Source organism: Rana temporaria, chromosome 13 (assembly GCF_905171775.1).
Source record: "Rana temporaria chromosome 13, aRanTem1.1, whole genome shotgun sequence".
In the NCBI taxonomy this organism is placed as follows: Eukaryota; Metazoa; Chordata; class Amphibia; order Anura; family Ranidae; genus Rana; species Rana temporaria.
In genome coordinates this window covers 50,258,278-50,282,851 of record NC_053501.1, presented here as the reverse complement: position 1 = coordinate 50,282,851, position 24,574 = coordinate 50,258,278, and the positions used below count along the sequence as shown (strand labels likewise).

General features: G+C 44.6%; 1 protein-coding gene across 4 annotated transcripts in view; it reads right to left on the bottom strand.

Annotated features, from left to right (window-relative positions):
* The window catches only part of PAPLN (papilin, proteoglycan like sulfated glycoprotein), a 144,049-nt gene that overhangs the window by 58,469 nt on the left and 61,006 nt on the right, over window positions 1–24,574 (bottom strand). For all 4 annotated transcript variants that reach the window (XM_040333471.1, XM_040333468.1, XM_040333470.1 and 1 more), the window contains exons 5-6: window positions 5,147–5,207; window positions 1,601–1,703 (exon numbers count right to left, since the gene is read on the bottom strand). In XM_040333471.1, the coding sequence (XP_040189405.1) occupies window positions 1,601–1,703; window positions 5,147–5,207 (164 nt within the window). The remainder of the gene's footprint in view (window positions 1–1,600; window positions 1,704–5,146; window positions 5,208–24,574) is intronic.

Genomic DNA, 24,574 nt, shown 5'->3' with positions numbered 1-24,574 from the left:
TCACTTTTGTAAAAAACATACTCAACAATCGAAATACAGTGCTATCTTGCTCAACAGGGAAGGAGTTTTTTCTGCGGGATTATATTAACTGTGGTTCTTCCAATGTAGTGTATACTGTGGAGAGTATTTTTTTCGCAATCTACAGTATATGTGGGTTGCACAATTAGACCTCTTAGTACAAGAGTGGGTGAGCACTTCCATGGAGCGTCATATCAAAGTGATAAAGGACTGTCAAATGCGTCTAAACATTTTAAGTACATCTTGGAGACATGTTCCCCTTTACTTTCTATGGTCTGGAGAGAGTGAGAAACCCACCTGGTGGGTTGGTGGGTGGGTACCGGGGGGGTAAAATCCCTGTAAGCTTCTGGAACGAGAAGTTTGGTGGATATTTAATTTAAAAAAGAGGTCATCGGCTGGAATGAATTACAGATATGATGTAGATTTGTTTTTACGTTAGTAACACTAGTTATTTTATACATTAATCCAGAGTCTGTTATTCTTCCACCTATCTCTATCGCTCTGACATTTCTTGCTATAAGACCTCTGTTCTGGGATATTGGTCTTGATCTATACATGTTGATTGATTTTATCTGATGTTTTTTAAAATTATAGAACTTGCGTCTATTAAATTGTAAAAAAAAATCGTGTATCATCATATATCTCTTTTTATATATCTCTGTAACAAGTTTTCATTACTAGAGAGACTCTTTGCAGCGGTGGTTCTCCTTTACTACTAATTATACTAATTAACGAATGGGCGTGGTCACAGTCACTTTGTATAAATATATATCTGTGTTGTTCATGTTGGTAACTATGCTGTGAACAAGGCTACTCGCCGAAACATGTCAGCAGTTACCCTGTAACTTGATTTTATCTGAATAAAGAATATGGATGGGTTTCAGAGTGCCGGTTCTTCCAATTTATCCTTTGCCAAGTGATAATCTTATATTTTAGAAATCAGGCTCTTTTCTATTTAGTAGTCATAACTAACAGGCATTCAGAGTGGCAGTGGGGTGATGGCTTCACCGATCAACAGAGTACAAAGGTAAAACTTTGCTTATCAACACATAACAATAATCAACTATAAGCTTATAAAAAAAATAAACAACCCCAAACTAGAGGTTTGCCCTAAATGATTTTGAAAGCACAAAATAGAAGTTTACAACCAAAAAGCTAAAATTGTACAATAGAGAATGATGCTTCTGTGGTTATATATGGATGTCACCTTATTTTTATGTCTTTCATAGAAGAAGCCATGTCATTGCCAATTTGTTTTACTTTTTCAGTAATCTTTATTTCACAGTGAACAGTGCATTACATGTAACTGCACCCACCAAACCTTACACCTCTTACACATTTCACCTAGAAAGGGGCTTAATTGTATAGACGTATTTACAACTTAAGATGCGTAGGGTCTGGTGCACATAATACACTGTGAAATAAAGCTTATAAAAGAAAAAAACTGATTTGAACATAATGTTGCTTCTATTTTTTGGGTTGGGATAAGCCCCGAGTAGCCACGGCTCCTGTGGCTGGTGGTGGAGCTACAGGTCCACCTTAAGTGATACCCTGGTTCCTACTTTCGTTTTTTTTCCTTTACCTCCATAGTATGGCAGCCACTTGTATCTTTTCCCCTGGAATTCCATACCGTCATATTCTGAACACTGCTCGGCACGGAAATCTCGTGAGCCATCAGGACAATCCTGTGAGTTGGAAAATACAATGAAAATCATACATACACAAATTTAAAGTATAACTAAGACAAGATTTTTTTTTCTTTAGATTTAGAGTGGTTTGAGGTTAAAACCACTTTCAGTTTTTGTATTGTTGTATTGTCTCTACTAGGGAGAATGAAAATTATAAAAAAAATCCAACATTTTGAGTTGCCACAAGAACAGGAATAGAAGGGAAATCTTTAAATTAGAACATAATTTTTGTGTAATTTGTCTAAGAGAGGATTTTCTTGCATACTGGAATATTCCTGTTAAGTACACAGAACAGAAAGTGAACAGAAATCCCCCTAATAAAACATGAATTGCAAAACTGAAAGTTAAAAAAAAAAAGTTTGGTTTTAGATATAATTTAAATGTTTTTGGATAAGAAACAGTATATATTATGGCATATATTATACTATTATATAAATATCGATTTTTATATAATTTTATATGTAGTACTATAAAAAAAAACTAAAAAAATTGAATGCCATCAGAAATGAACGCAACGAATATATATATTTTTTGTTCAATAAACAAACCTACAAAGTGAGTAAAAGGGAAAAAACAAAATCCACATTTGATGTGCTCTTCCTTTGCCTTTAAAACACAATCAATTTTACTTGGTAAATTTGCACATAGTTTTTTAAGGCACTCGTAAGGCAGGTTGTTACAGACATATAGGAAAACTCTTAATGTAATCCCAGACAGATGCAATGAAGTTGAGATCAGGGCACTGTGGGGGCCATACCTTCTATTACAAGACTCCTTGATCTTTTTCTCACTGAAGATGGTGCTTTGATTGTTTTATTGGAGTCATTGTCCTGCTGTAGAATTAATTTAAGCAGTGGCGGCATCTTCATTAGGGGCATAGTGGCACCGCCCCCCTAATCCATGTGCTTGGCTACTAATCTACATAAGGGCACCGGATGCATGGATTTCAATGGGGGAGGGGGGGTTTGAAGCACAGGATTAGAGCTTGAGGCTCTAACTGGCTTAAAAAAGGTGGGCCAGTTGTGTGACAATAGCGAATTGATATTCACTATTGTCTTCCTGCTTCTCCTCTCAGCCAATCAGAAAGTCCTGAGACCCGATTGGCAGAGAGGAGAAGCGATCGTATTGGCCACCATGCAGGGGGAAGCTACCAAAGCTTCCTAGATGGAAGTAACCGAAGCAACCTAGATGGGGTAAGTCCAGGGCTGGCTGGGAAACAGCCGAGCAACGGGGGTGGGTGGTTTGCCGATCGACCGAGCGATGGGGGCCAGGGGGTTTGACTGACGGACCGACCGACTGAACGGGGGGTTTGGCTGATGGACCAAGCAATTGTACAGGGGGGTGGAGGTTGGTTTGTTTGCAGCCCCCCCAAAAAATGGATCACTAGCCGCCACTGAATTTGAGGCTAATTAGATGCCTACCTGATGGTACTACATGATGCAAAAATATCTGTCTGTAGTTTTTAGCATTGAGGAGACCATTACTAAGTTCTGATCAAATTCTGACTCCAGGTGTATAAATGGAGCCTCAAACCTGCAAGGAACCTCCAACATGCTTCACTCTTGCCTGTAGGCACTGGCATACAAACAGCTTTTTTTTTTTACAGCCAAATAATTTAAATTAATATTGCCAGAGAGGAAGACAAAACTCCTGTGCAGCCAAAGTACCCCTCCCTGGTCTCAGCATTCAGCAGACTCCGACAGCTGAGTCCGGGTTCCTCTAGTTCTCTTCAAGACCCTGCACTTTCTGCTTCACCACTCCCACTTCCCGGCAGCAGCACAAGGTAAGAGGGTGCACTGTGATGGAAGGGAGGGTGAGGGGTGTAAGGGAGAGGAGGTGCGATCTTGTAAAAGGGGGCTTCCAGATTCCAATAAGCCCACCGCCCGCAGACCCTGACAACCACAGCCCAGGGTTATCGGGAAGAGTTCCTTGTCCCCAACAAAATAGAGTGTCCCCAACAACATAGGGACACGGTGCTTTGGGGTGGGGGGGCACACACAGCACCCAACCTCCCCATGTTGGGAGCATTTGGCCTGGTATGGTTCAGGGGGGGTGTTCGCTAACCCCCTCTTGCTGACCTGCCGGGCTGCATGCTCAGAAAAGGGTCTGGTATGGATTTTGGGGGACCCCAAGCCATATTTTTGTTAATTTTGGTGTGGGGTTCCCCTTAAATACCATACCTGAAGGGCCTGGTATGGTCTGGGGACCCTACGTCATTTTTTTTTTCTTCTATTGCCGGGCTATTCTTTATCTTTACATTCATCTGTCAGTGGGGAAGAAAACTGACAGATGAGGACTAAGGGTTGTTAAGGATGCAGGTGGCCAACTTTCCGGCCAACTGCTTAATGACCATCTATTTCTTCACACAGAATTTGAATCGGTCAATCGTTTTTCGACCAATCCAAACTTTAATCATTCTGTTTTAATGAAAATTAACCTAAATTTTACGAAAACGAAAAAAAAACGAAACAATTCCTGAAACCAAACTAAACAAATTCCATAATGAAACAAAATTAGTGACATAACTAATCTATCTGAAATTAAACTAAACAAATGTTTACGTTCTGCACATGTCTAGTTGGGGGGGCTCTTGACGTCTGATGTAAAAGGGAGTAGGGTGCTCTGGAACCTAGTCTTACAGATACAACCAGCCCTTTGGGGGCAACCAAAATGTTGATGCCGCCCACAATGAAATTGAGTTTGACACCCCTGATCTACTGTGATAAGTTTCTACGACTGACCACTAGATTTTCAGCCCTCAGTGTTGCCTGTTTCTTAGTATTTCTGCAGAAGAGCTTCAACAACACATCTGAAAGTACCTGTCTTCTTTAAAATTTTTGTCTATGAGAGACTTTGTTGATACAGTAAAACCATGCTGTGTTTTTTGTCGTGCTCAGTCTTGTGTAAGATTTTTTACATTGAACTGTCTTCGGTTACCTCCGTTTGTTGTAGAGCATGACTTTTCCTAACCCAGTTTCTCACCCAGCCATTTCTGTTTTATTTAATGATTGTATTTTAAAGCACATATTATCTTGTTGAATATCACTACCTGTTTGGTATAACTGTTGAACAATAATACCATTAAAAAATTTGGTAAAATTCTGTAATCACGCACTAAACCATTGTAAATCATTAAATGTGTGCAAGTATACCGGAAAGAATAGAGCAAAGGACCTTAGGCAAAAGGTGAACACACCAACTATTCATTTGAGAATTTGATTACGTTTTCTTCCTGTTCATGCACTGTGTAGTTTAATTGATAAAAAAATAAAAAAACGGCAGCATTTTTCCACAGTGTGCAGGCAGTATCTTCAGTTACATAATCATTACTTATATTTATCAAATTGTTCTCTCATTGCACAAAAAAAGCATTTTTTTCCTTGCACTCTAATGAATGTATATAATAAACATCATATTGACTTTAAGGTAACGATTCTCACCTGCACATTGCAAGAACGATAGTTTCTGGTTGGTCCAATACAGTTTGATCCCCCATCTGCCCTAAGGAAGCAATAAAATCCATACTGCAATTATAAAACTGCACAATCCAGATTCAATATCAGCCACCATGATTAAACAACACATATGCCATTTACTATATTTGGACTTTCCCAATTATATTTTATCCTTGCTCCCAGCATCTTTCAACCTGGGTTCCTACAGCTGCTTGTCCACCCCTAGGTACATCATATATCCTTGTCGGCCACAATTGCTTGGTAACACAAACTGCTAATCAGCCAATCACATGGCAGCAACTCAATGCATTTGGGCTTCTAGTCGTGGTGAAGACAACTTTCTGAAGTTCAAACTGAGCATCAGAATAGGGAAGAAAGGGGATTTAAGTGACTTTGAACTTGGCATGGTTGTTGGTGCCAGGCGGGCTGGTCTGAGTATTTAAAAAAAACTGCTGATTTACTGTGATTTTCACACACAACCATGTCTGAGGTTTACAGAGAATGGTCAGAAAAAGAGAAAATATCCAGTAAGCGGTAGTTGTGTGGACGAAAATGCCTTGTTGATGTCAGAGGTCAGAAGAGAATGGGCAGATTGGTTTGAGATGATGGCTTGAGATGATAGAAAGGCAACAGTAACAAACATCCACTCGTTACAAGCAAGGTATGCAGAATACCATCTCTGAATGCACAACACATCAACCTTGAAGCAGATGGGCTACAGCAGCAGAAGACCACACCTGGTGCCACTCCTGTCAGCTAAGAACAGGCAAGGGAGGCTACAAGTTGCACAGGCTCACCAAAATTGGACAAGAGAAGATTGGTAAAATGTTGCCTGGTCTGTTGAGTCTTGATTTCAGCTGCGACATTCAGATGATAGAGTCAGAATTTAGCATAAACAATATGAAAGCATGGATCCACCCTGCCTTGTATGAACAGTTCCGGCTTGTGTGGGGGTGTAATGGTGTGGGGAATATTTTCTTGGCACACTTTGGGCCCCTTAGTACCAATTGAGCATTGTTAAAAACTCTATGGCCTACCTGAATATTGTTGCTGACCATGTCCATCCCTTTATGACTACAGTGTACCAAGTATACCCATCTTCTAATGGCTACTTCCAGCAGGATAATGCACCATGTCACAAAGCTCAAATCATCTCAAACTGGTTTCTTGAACATGACAATGAGGTCATTGTACTCCAATGGCCTCCACAGTCACCAGATCTCAATCCAATAGAGCCACCTTTGGGCTGTCGTGGAATAGGAAATTTGCATCATGGATGTGCAGCCGACAAATTAAGGAAGTTCTGAAGGCAAAAGGGGGTCCAACCTGGTACTAGCAAAGTGTATCTAATACGGTGTCAAACTATACTTTTCTCAAAATATATATTTCCTCTATGCTTTCAATAGAATAATTGATTTGTCTATTACCTTAATCTCACAATACAACCTGATCACTCGGAAATATATCATGCCTCTTTAATTTACTGTTTGATATTTATTTTATCATTAACCTTGCTGCAATCAAATATATCCTCAAAATCCCAAAAATGTGTCCGATGTGTCCGCCATAATGTCACAGTCATGAAAAAAATCACTGATCGCCGACCATTAGTAGTAAAAAAAAAATTATTAATAAAAATGCCATAAAACTATCCCCTATTTTGTAAATGCTATACATTTTGCGCAAACCAATAAATAAACCCTTATTGCGATTTTTTTGACCAAAAATATGTAGAAGAATATGTATCGGCCTAAACCGAGGAAAAAAAATGTTTTTTTATATTTTTTGGGGATATTTATTATAGCAAAAAGTAAAAAATATTGAATTTTTTTAAAATTGTCGCTCTATTTTTGTTTATATGATCAAATACCACCAAAAGAAAGCTCTATTTGTGGGGAAAAAATTACGCCAATTTTGTTTGGAAGCCACGTCACATGACCGCGCAATTGTCAGTTAAAGCGACGCAGTGCCGAATCGCAAAAAGGGGCCAGGTCCTTTACATGCATATTGGTCCGGGTCTTAAGTGGTTAAAATGTACCTTCCTTTTTAAAAATACAAGATAGGCTCCACAACTGTCCACCAGTATTGTGCCAGCAATGCTTCTACAGCCTCAGAATCTATTTAAAAATATATACAATATACAGTATGCTAACATACAAACCCTTCAAAAATGCAGCACCTATGTGCAAAACTGTCATATTCCTAAATAGTTCCTAAATGGATAAGGAATATTTCTTAACAGACAGTATGGCATGGTATATGTATGGCATGTCTTCCCTTATAGTAGAACTGTTAAAATTGCCCTGGTCTATAAAGAGCAAGTCTGGAAGTTTTACAAGCGTCTACTCTTGGGCCCCTTGCATATGGGACGCCTGTGCAAACTCTGCTGAACACACGCTTTTAAAGGCTAAAACCGGCGTTTAGAAAACGTCAGTTTTGCCAAGATTTGCGCGCCGTTTTACTGCATTTGCGTTTATAAGGGTTTAGTTAAGAAACATCATAAGATCCTCCCTAAGCTAAAAAAACAGTATTATTTAACCATTTCAGCCATTTTGTGAGACCAGAGTGAGTAGCAGCTTAGAGAGCAGCAGTGTACTTGCCAAATCACCAGCCACAAGCTGCGGATTGTCCACTTGCCACAAGTTGTGAATCTTCCACTTGCCACGTCACCTGGCACAAGTTGTGAATTGTCCACTGGCCACGGCACCTGCCACATCACCTAGCCACATCACCTGCCACAAGTTGTGGATTGTCCACTTGCCACGTCACCTGGCCACATCACCTGCCACAAGTTGTGGATTGTCCACTTGCCACGTCACCTGGCCACATCACCGGCCACGTCACCTGCCACATGTTGTGGATTTTCCACTTACCACGCAAGTATCATTATGACAGTCGGGAATTTCCAACAAGTGCAAGGGGGTGGAATGGCAGAGGGGCAGAAGTAAAAGACCTACTACATATATTTTATAATGCATTGAGTTTTTTTTTTTGGGCTTGTGTAGGATATAGTCAATAACTGCTTAAATTATCAAAGGGTATATATCAGAACAGAGCTAAGAACATAGAATATTTATTCTTCAAGCTGAGTTGCCATTGATATAAAAGATTGGCGCATAATATTACAGCTGGGATAGTAAACTATGCCTTGAACTGCAGGTAATGGACATGAATATATCCTTATCTAGAGGAACATTTACTTCTACTGACCCAGGAAAATTACCATTCTATTTCATTGTAAATCATTACCTGGATGTGGAGAGATAGAATCTCAACATTTTGATATGTTAACAAGAATACCAGGTCAAACCTAGGGACAGGATTAACTTTATCCCTACCATGCTGGAGGCATCTGTCTAATCCTGTGTTGCTACTGGCGATCTTAATGAATTAACTTGGTCCCAGTTAATCAGTTAATGTATTACAATCTCCTTACTGCAATCAATTAATTCGGGCAGGGTTAATTTGTGCAGAGTGTCAGAGATAATCCTGCCTGCACTAAATACTGTCAAAATGAAAAAGGATCAAGGCAGTGTCCTTAGGGTTGACCGTAGATTTGAGATGAACACCACTTCATGTGCATGGCTATGGCTGGAATAGGAAACAGTTGAGTCACAAGTAGCACGAATAATACATTCATTCTATAGAACAAGCATGTGGACGTTGGATCCTCCAACTCTTATTTAATTTAGTTTAATATTGTGTGCATATGTAAAACAATGCTCCAGTGAAACAATTTTCCACTAATAAAATTCACACGCAATGAATGAAGTCATTAGGTGTGTATTGTGCAGATTTATTAGGAACATTATATAAATAAGTGCCAAACAGGTCAAAAACAACAGTTTTTGATTTAACAAGAATCTAAGTAGGAATTGACTAATCTGCACGGGTTCAATTTGTGGGGGGTGAAATCTGTGATACCCAAACATAGCAGCAAACCAAACTGAAGTCTATTAGGTGAATCATAATACTAAATTCTAGGCATTTATAAAAATAAAAAAAAAGACATTGTATATGAGCACTGTCACAGGGGACATTTAACAAAGCATAAAGACAAAAAAAAAAGCAAAAAAAAAATAACTACTGTACAGTGGGGATTTAAATGTGACTTTGATGGCAACACGGAAAAAAAACACTATTTGTTTAAATTACATGCTTAGGAGAGATCTTAAAGCTGCATATGGTATTATAAAACAGTAATTTTTCATGTGCAGTGTCTGCGCCACCGTATTCTGGCAGCACATATTTTGGATGTGTAATTGATTTTTTTTAATCAACGCCCCGTTCTGATTCATTTTAACTTGAAAAAAATGCTTTTTATTTACTGTGATTTTTTTTTTATCAAATGTTCATAGGACTGAACTGACCAGTCAAAGTAGCAGCCAGGACAGATCTAAAATCTATAGGAAAGTTTACTTGTAAAAAAATAAAGCTAAAGCCCTCAAATGCATACAAGTTGGCCAGCAGTTTAATAGTATCATTTGAAAGATGTTTCTTTTTTTCTCAGCACCACACTGCAATGTCTTAAAAATGTAATAACATTTTAAAACAGAGGGCACAGAAACACTTCAAAACCACAACTCCACATTCCCCAAACCCCCTCCCACCCCCATATCCCCAATTATTCCCAAAATATTTGAAATATACACTTATTGAAGCCCCAACTAGGAATGATGCTCTGTTGGACCTGGTAATCTCAAACCATGCAGAGCGTATTACTAATGTTCAGATAAAGGAACACCTGGGTAGCAGTGATCATAACATGATTTCATTTGATGTTAGCTGTAAGCAAGAAATACATACAGGAAAGATAAAAACACTTAATTTCAAGAGAGCAAATTTTCCAAGGATGAGGGCTGCTCTCCAGGACTTGGACTGGGAGGGAATAAAGGGATTTTTATTAACAGCTTACCTGAAAAATCCTTTTCTTGTAGTACATCACGGGACACAGCGCAGCATAGCCATTACATATGGGTTATATAGTGTACCTTCAGGTGATGGACACTGGCACTCTCCGACAGGAAGTTCCCTCCCTATATAACCCCCACCCATAGTGGGAGTACCTCAGTTTTGTAGCAAGCAATATGCCTCCCAAAATTCCCCATAAGAGGGGTGGGAGCTCTGTGTCCCGTCATGTACTACAAGAAAAGGATTTTTCAGGTAAGCCGTTAATAAAAATCCCTTTTTCTTTATCGTACATCACGGGACACAGAGCAGCATAGCCATTACATATGGGATGTCCTCAAGCAATGCTTCATGAGGGGAGGGAGACAACCAGAAAAAAACCAAACAGGAGGTGCCACCGGACAAGAGGAGATTAAACTGCGGCCCGGAATACCGCCTGCCCAAAAGCTGAATCAGCGTTCCTCCTAACGTCCATTTGATAAAATTTTGCAAATGTGTGGACAGATGACCAGGTTGCTGCCCTGCAGACCTGAGCCATAGAGACCTGGTGATACGCTGCCCAAGAGGCACTCATAGCTCTAGTGGAATGAGCCTTAACCGATAAGGGTGGACTCTTCCCCTTCAGGCCATAGGCCTGTATAATAGTCTGCCTAATCCACTTGGAAATAGTGGCTTTAGACGCTGCCTGGCCCTTCTTGGGCCCTTCCGGCAGAATGAATAAGACGTCCGTCTTACGAATCTGGGCTGTAGCTTCCAAGTAAATTTTTACAGCTCTAACTACATCCAAGGAATGCAGTAACCTCTCTTCCTTAGAAGAAGGTTTTGGAAAAAATGATGGAAGAATCACATCTTGATTAAGGTGAAAATTCGATACCACCTTAGGCAGGAAGGACATAAGCGGCCGCAAAACGACCCTGTCCCTATGCAGTAATAAATAAGGTGCCTTACATGACAAGGCTGCCAACTCCGACACTCTTCTGGCGGATGCCATGGCCACCAGAAACACTAGTTTCCTAGTCAAAAGGACCAAAGGGATCGCGGACAAGGGCTCAAAGGGCTGCCTTTGCAAGGCCGATAGAACCAAATTTAGATCCCAAGGATACAGGGGAGCTTTAATCGGGGGATTCACCCGAATAACACCTTGTAAAAAGGATTTCATTAAAGAATGGGCAGCCAAAGGTCTCTGGAAGAAGACCGACAAGGCAGACACCTGCCCCTTGATTGTGCTGACCGCCAAACCTTTTTCCACTCCCAACTGTAAAAACTCCAGGATTCTCCCAATGTTATATTTGCGGGGATCCCATTTCCTGGTTTCACACCAGGTAATATATGCCTTCCACACCCTATAGTATATTAACCTGGAAACTGGTTTTCTTGCGCTTATAAGGGTGGAAACGACCTGCCCTGAAAGGCCTCTGTTTCTGAGAATCAGGGACTCAGCCTCCAGGCCGTTAAATTTAGGGCCTGTAAGGCAGGATGGTAGAATGGCCCTTGTGAGAGGAGGTCCGGACGTAGAGGGAGGACCCAAGGCTCCTCTACCGTCATCCTTTTTATCAAGGAGTACCAAGGTCTTCGGGGCCACGCTGGGGCCACTAGAATCGCTGGCTTGCGTTCCCTTTGAATTCTGTGAAGAAGACGGGGTAGCATCCGTATTGGAGGGAAGGCATAGATTAGCGCAAACTGATGCCAAGGGCACACCAAGGCATCCGTCCCGCAGGCCAATGGATCCCTCGTTCGAGAGACAAACTTTGCTATTTTGGCATTGAATCTGGACGCCATAACGTCCACCTCCGGAGTACCCCACTTCCGGCAGATGTCCTGGAACACTTCGGGATGGAGGGACCACTCCCCTGGGGACATCTGTTGGCGGCTGAGGAAGTCCGCTTGCCAATTGTCCACCCCGGGGATAAAGATAGCTGAGATGCAGGGGACATGGGCTTCTGCCCATGAAAAGATCCGATCTACCTCCCTCTGGGCTGCCTGACTCCTGGTGCCGCCCTGGTGGTTTATATAAGCTACGGCAGTGGCATTGTCGGATTGTACCCTTACTGGGGAGCCCTGCAGAATCTCCGTCCAGCCCAAAAGAGCCAACCGAGCTGCTCGGATCTCTAAGACATTTATGGGTAGGGCTGATTCTGCCCTTGACCATGTCCCCTGTAGGGTTAAATCGTCTAGGACTGCACCCCAGCCCGATAGGCTGGCATCCGTGGTTACTATCCTCCATGAGGGGGGACTGAACGATCTTCCTTTCAGAAGATTTTTTGTGACTAGCCACCAACACAGACTCTGCCTTACCGCATAGGGAAGAGAGAAGGGAAGATCCAAGGCCTGGAGTCTTTTGTCCCAGGCCGTGAGAATTGCTCTCTGTAGCCTCCGAGAATGGATCTGGGCATAGGGCACTGCCTCGAAGGTGGCCACTAGCTTTCCCAACAGGCGCATGCAGAGGCGTATAGATGGCCTTGTACTGCTTAGGACTATCTGGATTAGCTCCCTTATCGAGTCCACTCTGGACTGGGGCAGGAAGATCCGTTGTCGTCTTGTATCTAAAATCAGACCTAGATACTCCAACCTTCTTGTGGGCTGTAGGGCCGATTTGTCCCGGTTTAGAACCCAACCCAGGGACTCTAGGCAGTTTACTACTAGCAACACTGCCCGATTTAAGCCGGCCGCTGAGTGGTCGACTACCAGAAGATCGTCTAAGTAGGCCATGACCAGAATGCCCTGTTCCCTTAGGATGGCTAACACGGGGGCCAGGATTTTCGTAAAAACCAGAGGGGCCGTGGCTAGTCCGAACGGAAGAGCCACGAACTGATAATGCCGATAGTTTAGGGCAAAACGCAGAAACCTGTAATGGCCTGGGAAAATCGGAACGTGCAGGTACGCGTCCTTTATATCGATGGAGGCCAAGAACTCCCTTCCTTGAAGGGCGGCCACCACCGAACGAATGGACTCCATTCGAAAGGACCGGACTCTTAAAAAGCGGTTTAATGACTTTAGGTCCAGTATAGGCCTGACGTCGCCGTTTGGCTTCGGGACAATGAAGAGGTTTGAGTAAAACCCTTGTCCCTGCTCCCCCGCTGGTACTTCCATAATCACTCCTTGAGATAGGAGTCGCTCTAGGGCGGACAGAAGTGATGCCTGCTTTTGAGGGTCGCCTGGAAGTCTTGACGCTTGAAAGTGAGGAGGGGGGAACTCCCGAAACTCCAGCTTGTACCCCTGAGTCACTGAGGACAGAACCCATTGGTCGGTAACTTTGGCCCCCCACAACTCCGAGAAGAACCGGAGTCTTCCCCCCACCCGAGAGAGTGGGGGCGCCCCTTCACAAGGCTGCCTTAGGGGCAGCCTTAACCGGCTTACGGTTCCACGGTCTCTTGTTCCCTGCAGCTTGCCCCTGAGGCCTGTTTGCAGCTGCGCGTCCAGGAGGCCGTCGATACTGCCTAGAGAATGAGGGCCCTGGAACTGGAGAGGTTGGACGCTTAAAAGAGGGACCGCGGAACCTTTTCTTAACCGGCAAGAGGGTGCTCTTACCACTAGAGATCTTTTGAATATATTTGTCAAGATCTTCTCCAAACAATCTCTCTCCTTGAAAGGAGAATCCTGTAAGGAGCTTTTTGCAGGGGGTTTCTGCAGACCAGTTCTTTAACCAAAGTAGTCTTCTCATGTGAACCAAAAACAGGGATAGGCGGGACGCCTGTTGGATTGAATCCTTGATAGCGTCTACCGCGAAACATAAAGCTCTAGGTAGGTCGGCCAAGTCCTGAGCCTGTTGAGCCGGGAGGTCCTTTAGGGCCTGTTTTGCCTGGTCCTTTAAAGCCTGGCAGACGCCAATGGCAGCTACGGCTGGCTGGACCACTGCCCCCGCTGTGGCAAAGGATGCCTTCAGTAAGGTCTCAAGCCTTTTATCCACAGGATCCTTGAACATGTGAATATTGTCCACTGGACACGTTAAAGCTTTATTGACACATGATATGGCTGCGTCAACAGTGGGGACAGCCCATTTTTTCGAAAACTCCTCCTCTAAAGGGTACATAACTGCGAACCTTTTAGGAGGCAAAAAAATCCTGTCTGGCTTAACCCAGTCCTGAAATATCAGGTCCTTTAACAAAGGATGAACCGGGAACACCAGGTTGGCTTGGGGCGCCTTTAGGGAGCCCAATGAGGACACAGCGGAAGCCAGAGGCTGAGGCAAAGGCATTTTAAAAGCTGACCGCACCATATTCGTTAAGGACTGAACCCACAGTTTTTCTGCGTGAGAAGCTGAAAAAGGTTCTTCTATAGTAGAATCCTCAGAACCTAAATGGTCCAGGTGATCCTCGGCCTGGTCTCCTGCATCTTCCAATTCCTCAGTGGAAAGGACATCTTCCTCAGGAGATTCAAACCTGGGAGACGGGGACCTAGCCCGCTTCTTCCCAGATAAAGAGGCCGTAATAAAAGCGGCCATCCTCTTTTCAAATCCACCCAAGGTGGAGGCTAACATCTCTTCCGTGACATAGGAAGGAGTTGGTTGAATAGGGCCAGCCGTAGCACCTAGCAACCCCGATGGCTCACCCAGGGCAGCAACCTCCGGATCCTCCGGGGAGGTAGGGGCAGCTGGATTTTGGGAAATATCCTCCGAGCCCGATGGGGAACCCTTTGGCTTTTTAACACCTTTAGCATTTTTAGCGTTCCCTGCACCCTTAGGAGCCATATTAAACAAATCTGAGATACTCCGCTAATATACAACTAACTGTAATAGCTGGAGAAAAAAACACACATTTAAATAAATGAGGAAAAAAAAAAAAAAATTAGGCTAGGGTAATGTTAGACAGAAACTAAACTTCCCAAAACCTAACAAGAGATAACAATATTGTGCCCCAAGGGCTTAATCACATCCTAATATTGCTTCCCTTAATGCTGGGCTAGGAGAGCACCTAATAATACAAGTACTCTGACTGCTACTTAGTACACCGGCTTTCTAGAGAAAATATGAGCTTAAACAGCTCTTTAGTGAGGTGTGTACAAAAAAACGGCCACTAGGTGTCACTGTGTCAGCATAACATAGGCAAACCTATCCTGCTCAGCTCAGCATCGCTGCTCCGTGTCCCTTCACAGCCTTCAGCAGACTGACAGGCTAAATAGAGTTTTCCCCCTCTGATGTACAGAGGGGAGGGGACTCCCCGGGCGTCCCCCGCCCCCTCCACGCAGCGTTGGCGTGCCCGCCGTCTATGACAGTGCACGCGCTCGCGCTCCCGCGCCGCTCTGAAGGAAGCAGGAAGCCATGTGGGGAGAGGAGCCCAGGAGCTGCTGGAAGCCACACACAGATACCAGGAAGTAAGTACTTTAAACCTGACATGCCCCTTTTTACATCTCATGGGGCAACACACCTTGTAGCAGCAGCAGCAGTCTATTAGCCCAGCCAGAGGAACAGTATAACTGGGTGTCTGAGCCATCCAGTCATGCAGACTTTGTGGTTTCTCTTTTAGCCCATGCACAGAGGCATAGAAAAGGCTTTACCCCAGAGTCCCCTGTGGGGGGCCCACTGACAAACCAAGTTCCGTAGGCCCCCCGCTTACCTTTCCACGCCGCAGGGTATTGCTCACGCAAGAGGCCCAATCTTCCCCCTTCACCGTGGGTATGGTCATAGACCTTCAGGGACCGGGGTCCAAGTCAGGAACACCACACACCTGGACCTATACAGCACTACTGGCAGCAGGTATCCATAGGTTAAAAACCCAGTCCTGGAACCCAGAGTCCAGCCCTCCAAGGAGAGGCATTATAGGCAAAACCCCATCCACGAATTGGGGCCCGGGTACCGTCCACTTTGGCTATGAAGCACCTTGGACGGATCCGGTCGGCTGGCCCTGGTCCCAAGGACAAACTGCAGGCACAACCTTCAACGTGCACCAACACCTAAGACACTGGCGAAAAAACTGAGGTACTCCCACTATGGGTGGGGGTTATATAGGGAGGGAACTTCCTGTCGGAGAGTGCCAGTGTCCATCACCTGAAGGTACACTATATAACCCATATGTAATGGCTATGCTGCTCTGTGTCCCGTGATGTACGATAAAGAAATTGGCATCGATAAACACAGAACAGAAATTGGAATTCTTCAAAAAGACTGTTTGGGACCTCACTGCAAAGTATATTCCCATGGGCAATACGTTTAAAAGGCTAAAAGTAAAACCTATGTGGCTCACGGATAATGGAATTCAGCAGAGCTTCTGCTCATTTACTAAGCTCTGGAGCAACTGTACTTGCAGAATGCAACTACTTGCCTTTAGTAAATCAACCCCTTTGTGTTGGTCCAGAGGCGATTCAGTTCGCATGTGTTGCGCTTTACAAGTCTCTCTCTCTCTCTCTCTCTCTCTCTCTCTATCACATTAAATCCCCAATACATTTACGTTTTTGGTCTTGGCATGACAAAATGTGGAAAAATTCTAAAGTTATGAATATTTTTCAAGGCACTGTCCATATTATGTGAACCTAAGTAACATGCAAGACACAGAAAAACTTCCACAGCTCACAAGAATTAGGGCAAGTGCCCTGGATATAGGACAAGACACTATTCAATCTCCAAAATCTTCTCTACAGCATAAGCATCCAAGTAGATTGCGTGCCGTAATTAATATTTAATTGTGCTTCCTGAACGATTTCTTGTGAGACGTAAAAATCTACTTGCATTAAAGAACACTGTAGTATAAACTTACTTCCAGAAATGTAACTCTTAAAACTGAAGTATTGCTAAACTAAACAGACAAGAGAGGTGTATTATATAAATTACACCTTTTATATAAAAACCCTAACCCTACAAACATCTATTTGTATCTACTGTATATAGGTTTTTTTTTCACTTTCATGCTAAAATTAAGACAATATGCAGCAACAATATTGCTAGGGGTAGTTAATAACGCTACTCACTAAAATTTTTTCTTTTGAAGTGCTACCTTCACATTGCAGGGGTGACAAGAAAGCATTGGTGTAGCAAACAGAGTAGTAGCAGCTGCAGGGGCATCCAAATCCTTACAGTGTCTGTCCAGGCAAAAATCAAAATCATACAATATAAAGTAGAGAAGGATAAATAGAAAATGATAAAATCCCCATACGTACAGTCTGTGCAGTCAATTAAAATTACATTTAAAGTACCAGTTCTCTATTGATAATTTGAATACCAGTGCTTCGCTCACAATGCTCTGTCTCTCCCAATAAAATGCAGAATGGCTTAGCATTGTTAGCTTCCTGTCCCACTTTGCTTTGCACACACACTGAAGGCTTCCTCCAATGTGCATGCACCATCATTCTGAAGGAAGCTCCAATAGTGCCCTTTTGTGATTGGTCCTGTACAGCTTGGGAGTTTGTCACTTCTGGGCATTACATTGGCCCTGCTGATAGTATCCACCCATTACCCGCAGAGCGAGACATATTATTTGGAGGGTTTGAGGTCATGCAATTAAATAAAAGCCAGTACTTTACAAAAAATAGCATACAATAGTTATAGGCAGTCATTTTGAGTTCCATGGTGATTTTTCTTGTATATTTCCCTTTCATCTACTTTAATAATCACTTGATCCTATTAATTTCTGCTGCTACCTTCAGTCCCTTAAGTCACCTAGATTCTAGGCATGTGTGCTCTGTAACTGCTTTATATGTCTGAGATGAGCAATCAAGCTTCCTTGTTGAATGATTTGGGTGCAGGAGAGCATAAAAACTAATAGCATGGCAATTAAACTAGACATACTTTTTTTAAAATCAAAATCTTAAGTAGACATTACAATCCTATCCTGTAATGAAAGTGTTTTCCTTCAGGCAAACAGACAGATATAAAACAGGGCTTACAGAGATTGCAAATCAAAGGGCTAAGCATTCCATAAGAACCCTGTCAGAGGTATTAGGCTTCAGGGGATGTCTTAAAGAGGCGGTTTTATCCGGGGGACTGAAAATATTACTGTTACTACTATAATTAGGAATGCCCAGTGCTTTAGTTATGTGGGTATGTAGATACACGTGGGTGTAATGTTAAAAAGGTATAAACGGCTTGTACTGCCACAAGCCTCTCATTGAACATAACACTATGGCCCAGATTCACGTAGATCGGCGCATCTTTCAGCGGGTGTAACGTATCCTATTTGAGTTACGCCTCCGCAACTTAGACGGGCAAGTGCAGTATTCTCAAAGCACTTGCTCCGTAAGTTTCGGCGTAGCGTAAATAGGCCGGCGTAAGCCCGCCTAATTCAAATGTGGAACAGGGGGGCGTGTTTTATGTAAATGTTATGTGACCTGACGTGATTGACATTTTTAACGAACAGAGCATGCACCGTCCGTGGACATATCCCAGTGTGCATTGCTCCAAATACGCCACAAGGAGGTATTGGTTTTGACGTGAACGTAAATTACGTCCAGCCCCATTCATGGACGACGTACGCAAATGACGTAAAATTTTCAAAATTCAACGCGGGAACGACGTCCATACTTATAATTGGTACGCCGCATGTACGCCTCATATAGCAGGGGTAACTTTACGCCGGGAAAAGCCTAACGTAAACGGCGTATCTGTACTGCGTCGGCCGGGCGTACGTTCGTGAATTTGCGTATCTAGCTGATTTACATATTTCTAGGCGTAAATCAGCGTACACGCCCCTATCGGCCAGCGTAAATATGCAGTTAAGATCCGACGGAGTAAGAGACTTACGCCGGTCGGATCTAATACAAATCTATGCGTAACTGATTCTAAGAATCAGGCGCAGAGATATGACAGCGTATCTGGACATACGCCGTCGTATCTCCCTTGAGAATCTGGGCCTAAGATTTCAGAAGTACAATGACATCATTGTGTTCTGAAGAAAACATTCGGAAATATGAGGGATTTTCGAAACAATCCATTCGATTTGTATCCAGTCAAATATGCCTATCTACTACATAGATGCTGGTAGAGCCAAAGAAGAATGCACAAACAGATTTTAAAGTGAAGTGTCAGGTTAAAGCGGTATTTAACCCAACAAAATAATGTTAAAATATTGCACCTCACCAATAATAGATGCGGTGGGTGCATTCATTTTCTTTTTCTTCTATACCATCGCCACACTGCAACTTCTTTGCATGCAGTTGTGACATTTTTTTCAGGCTTTTTGGGGTTAAAACAGGCAGAGGCAACATACCAGATCTGAGCAACCTCTCAACCGCCCTTGGCGGAGAGAACTTCTGCAAGTGTGAATGAGCTCCAACTTCCACTTTTGATGGACAGCTTGGTCTGTTAAGGTAAATTTAAAAAAATACAACTGACTTACTGATCAGATCTCCAGGTGGGAAAAAAAGAAGAAGCCTAAAACAAGAAAACAAATGCAGCCACCACATTTAAGGATATTTTACATTTTTGTTTTTGGATATATTAGCACTTTAGGACATAGGCAGGTGTCCATTGGATACATGAATTCAGCAGAAAAAATAGAATTTTTGTACTCACCGTAAAATCCTTTTCTCTGAAGTCCATGGACCGACATAGCTTCCTTAAGTCTTGACATTTGGGTTATGTTCCGTCTATTAGGAGAGGACTAGGCAGACATGTTAGATATATAAAAACATGTAATTATACCAAAGCTGAACAGCCCCGCCCAGAGGGCGGTCCCTCTGGTCATAACCCCTCACCCTGCACTCAGCAGCTCAGTTTGTCAAAAAGCAGTACAAACTGAAAAAGGATGGGTGGGTGCTGTGTCTGTCCATGGACTTCAGAGAAAAGGATTTTACGGTGAGTACAAAAATCCTATTTCTTCTTTCGTCCATGGACGGACACAGCTTCCTTAAGTCTTGGCATTTGGGACGTCCCCAAGCAGTGTCAAAAAACGAGAGGTGGGAACAGCAATCAAACTTCACCCCAAACAAACAGAGCTCCTCAACGGAGGAGTTGCAACCTTAAACAGCCGATAGCAAAACCTTGCGGCCGAAGCAAGCATCCGCACATGCATGCACGTCAACCTTGTAAAACTTAGTGAAGGTGTGAACGGATGACCAGGTCGCCGTCTTACACACCTGTGAGACAGACGCCTGATGTCGAAAAATCCCAGGAGGCACCAATTGCCCTGGTCGAATGCGCCGTGACAGGAAAGGGAGGTGCCGCCCTTTAAGGGCATAAGCCTGAATCACAATCTGTCTGATCCACTGAGAAATGGTGGCTGACAAGACGGCCAGGCCCTTCTTTGGACTGGTCACGACACAAATGGAGAGTCTGACCTCCGAAATGGAACCGTAGCAGACAGATACACCCACAGAGCACGTACCACGTCTAAAGAATGTAACGCAACCTCTTTGGGATGCAACGGCCGAGGACACAAGGATGGAAGTACAATGTCCTCATTCAGATGAAAAGCCGAAACCGCCTTCGGAAGAAACAAAGGCTGCGGGCGTAGCACCGCTTTATCCTTATGGAGGATCAAGTAGGGGGACTTGCAAGACAAGGCCGCCAACTCAGAAACCTTTGACAGGAGTAATGGCCACCAGAAAGGCAACTTTCTTTAAGAGTGTCAAAAGAGGAATCTCTCTGATGTTCTCAAAGGGAGGTTTCTGAAGTTTTAAGAGCACCAGATTCAAATCCCACGGGGGTAGTGGTGGTCGAACTGGAGGAGCCACATGTTGGACCCCTTGCACAAACGTACTCACCAGTGAATGAGCCACCAAGGGTCTTTGAAAGAAAACTGCCAAGGCTGAAATCTGCCCCTTAATGGTGCTTAAAGGGTCACTAAAGGGCAGTGTTTTGTTTTTAAAATGAATCTGATTGGTTCTGAGGAGTTTTAGACACACAGCTTAGACCACAGTGAGAAGCTCCCATGAGTTTTTTCATAAGGAGCCAGACAAGCAGGAAGTGTGGAGATCACAGCAGAATTACAGCTACTTCAAAGCAAAAATGAACAATGAGGACATGAAACCAGTACTGCAGTAAGGTAAAGGAAGCTATTTAGCTAAAAAAAAGGTTTCCTTTAGTGATCCTTTAAGGCAAGTTTCTGATCCACTCCACACTGTAAAAACAGCAGGATCCTGGAAACCGAATATGCCCGTGGACGCCTCCCCATCTCCTCACACAGAGATGTAGGCCTTCCACGTGCAATGATAGATCTTCCAAAAAGATGACTTCAGTGCCCTCAGCATGGTGGAAATAACTGAATTCGACAGGCCTCGATTCCTTAGTACCTGACTTTCAACAGACAACAGACATGCAACAGACATGCCGTTAAAGCCAGCGACTTTAAAGCAGGATGAAGTATAGGACCTTGCAACAGAAGGTCCTCTCACATCGGCAGTCGCCAAGGCGCATCCGCCACCAGGCGCACTAGGTCGGCGTACCAGGGACACCGAGGCCAATCTGGGGCAATTAGAATCACCGGAATTCCCTCGGTCTCCACTCTGCGGAGCAGACGAGGAAGTTTCAGTGGGGGAAAGGCATAAATTAGCCGATACTGTCCCCACGGGGCCACCAACGCGTCTGTCGCGGGGCCACAAACCTTAATACCTTCCGATTGAGCCGAGAAGCCAGGAGATCCACGTTTGGAGTGACCCATCTCAGGCTAAGGAGTCAAAACACATCCGGGTGTAGCGACCATTCTCCTTGGTCCAGCATCTGGCGACTTAGGTAGTCCGCTTGCCCAGGACTCGCAAGCAAAAGTGCAGCGACAACCACCTGCGGGATGCCAACAGCTTCACCGCGGCCTAAAGAGTCTGTAATTTTTCCAAAGGGAGAAAAACCTTCGCCTCTGATGAGTCCAGAATCGAATTCTGAGTCTGAAGCAGCCCTCAGAAGGAACCAGGTAGCCCACAATAGCGATTCCTCGCTGTCTTAGCAAGGCCAGGATCGAGGTGAGCACCTTGGTGAAAACTCTTGGTGCCGACGCCAGGCCAAAGCTGAGTGCTACAAACTGGTAGTGATCGTCCGCGACTGCAAAACGCAGAAATCCGATGCCTGACGTATATGGGGACATACAAGTATGCGCCAGTGGCGGTTCGTCCATAGAGGGCGCTGGAGCGCCGCCCCCTCTGGCTCTCACCGCCACTGAGTCTAATAACAGATTCATGCATTGCACAAATCTATGTTATTGTCCCGCTGCCACCCACTATTCAGCTGTCCGGATGTTGAGCGCCAGCCAGCTGAATAACGGCAGCTGGTTGGCTGTACGGAAGTGCCTATCAGAGCCAGCGGCTCTGATAGGCTTTCCGAGTACAGTTCTCGGGTCCCCGGAAGCTTATCCTTGGAACGCGCGGTATGTGCGCTCCTTGGATAAGACTGACAGGCGTCTTAGCCAAATCAGGTTGGCCGGTTCTGGCTACCGGTAACCTGATTGGCTGAAGCGTCATCGAGGGCGGGAGAAGACATCGAGGGTCACAGTGACATCAATGGGGACAATTGGCACAGCGGCGACAATTAAAGGGCACAGTGACGAGTCTGACGACAATAGGCACAGTGGGGACAATGGGCACAGTGGGAACAATTGGCACAGCGGCATGAATGGGCACAGTGGCAACAATTAAAGGGCACAGTGACATCAATGGGCACAGTGGCGACAATTAAAGGGCACAGTGGTGACAATTGGCACAGTGGCGACAATTGATGGCACAGTGGCTGCATTTGATGGCATGGCACAGTGGCTGCATTTGATGGCATGGCGAAGTGGTGACAATTTATGGCACAGTGGCTGCGTTTGATGGCATGGCATAGTGACTGCATTTGATGGCATGGAACAGTGGTGACAATTCATGAAACAGTGGCTGCGTTTGATGGCATAGCATAGTGACTGCATTTGATATCATGGCACAGTGTTGTGAATTGATGGCACAGTGGCTGCGTTTGATGGCATGGCAGAGTGGTGACAATTGATGGCACAGTGGCTGCATTTGATGGGCACAGTGAGGCTGCAATTTTTTTTCCGTTAGCGTCCCCCCAAAAATTTTGAGCACCAGCCGCCACTGGTATGCGCCCTTGATGTCCAAGGACGCCAGAAAATCCCTGGATGGATTGCAGCGACCACAGAGCGAACTGATTCCATCCTGAACCTTCGTACCTTTACAAAGGTGTTGAGGGCCTTGAGATCCAGGATTGGACGGACCCCATCCTTGTTTTGGACTACAAACAGATTGGAGTAGAATCCCTGAAACCTTTCAGGCAGTGGCACAGGTACTATTACCCCGCGCATAAGCAGATCCTGCACTGCCCCTAACAAGGGCATTTCGACGAGCGGGAGGAAGATGAAGGTTGGAGTGAAAAAAAAATTTTTGGTGGGCAAGAAAGAAACTCCATCTTGTACTCTGATGAAACCACTTTGCAAACCCACTGGTCAGAAAGCAGGGAGGTCCAACGAGCTGCAAACTCGCGAAGGTGACCCCCCACCCGAGAGCCGGGCAGGGGGAAACATTCATGCTGTAGCAAATTTGTTTGCAGGCTTATGAACCCAGGGATGCTTTTGTCCCTCAGCTTACCTGTGGGTCCAGACTGACAAAAAAACACTTCTGAGTGGAAAAGGAGGGCCCTGGCTTACAGCGTGGCTCCTTACCCTTTCTGGATTGTGGGAGTAGCGTGCTCTTACTCCCAGTGACAACCTTAATAATGTCGTCCAGCAAGGCACCAAATAACCTCCCTCCCTGGAAGGGCAAATCCGCCAGAGCCTTCTTGGAAGTCTGGTCCGCGGACCAGCATTTTAGCCAAATTAGGCAACGCAGTACCACAGCCGATACTGAGGCTCTGGAAATCAGGGGAGCTGTATCCAGGGCTGCATCGCAGAGATATTTAAGGCCATGCACCAGCTGGTCGGCCAATTCTACGCAGACCGGGGAAGTCTGTTGCTTCTCCAACTCCCGGTGCAACAATTTTGCCCATTCAGTGAGAGTTTGTGACACCAGGGCTGCAGCCAAAACTGGCCGTAATGCTAACTCCAGCATGGTGAACATGGACCCTTAAATGCAGGGGTCCCCTCCACTGGAATCGTGGTTACCTTGTTTAACCTGGATACTGGGGGGGTCCACAACAGGGGGAGATGCCCATTTTTTTCAAAAGGCTCTTCTCAAAAGGGTTAGGGACCACCATGCGTTTTGGGACCTAAAAGGTCCTCTGCAGTTGTTCCCATTCCTTGTTTATAAACTTATCAAAATAAGTTACATAAGGAAACACCTTAGTAGTGCAGGTCGGCTTGTGGGACCTAAAAGGGACTGACACCTCAGTAGATGCCCCAGCCGCATCCTCCAGCTTGAGGGTTTCCCGCACTGCGGTGATAAGTGCTCCAACAAGTGCCTTCTCCTGCGCAGACCCAGACACAGAGTCTCTCTCTCTGTCCGAATGGTCCTGGTCCGCATACTCTGACCCTTCAGAACAGGGGTTCTGTTTCACAGCCAGGCCCGAGTCCGAGTCAGAGCTTTCCCCAGAAGATGGTGGGGGGAGGGGCGTTTTTTACCCCCCTTTGGCCTGCACACAGCCTCCACCCTGGCAACAAATGTCTCCAGGACTGCCGAAAAAGCGTTCATAGGTACCGCAGGTGCAGGGGCACCGGTTGCTAC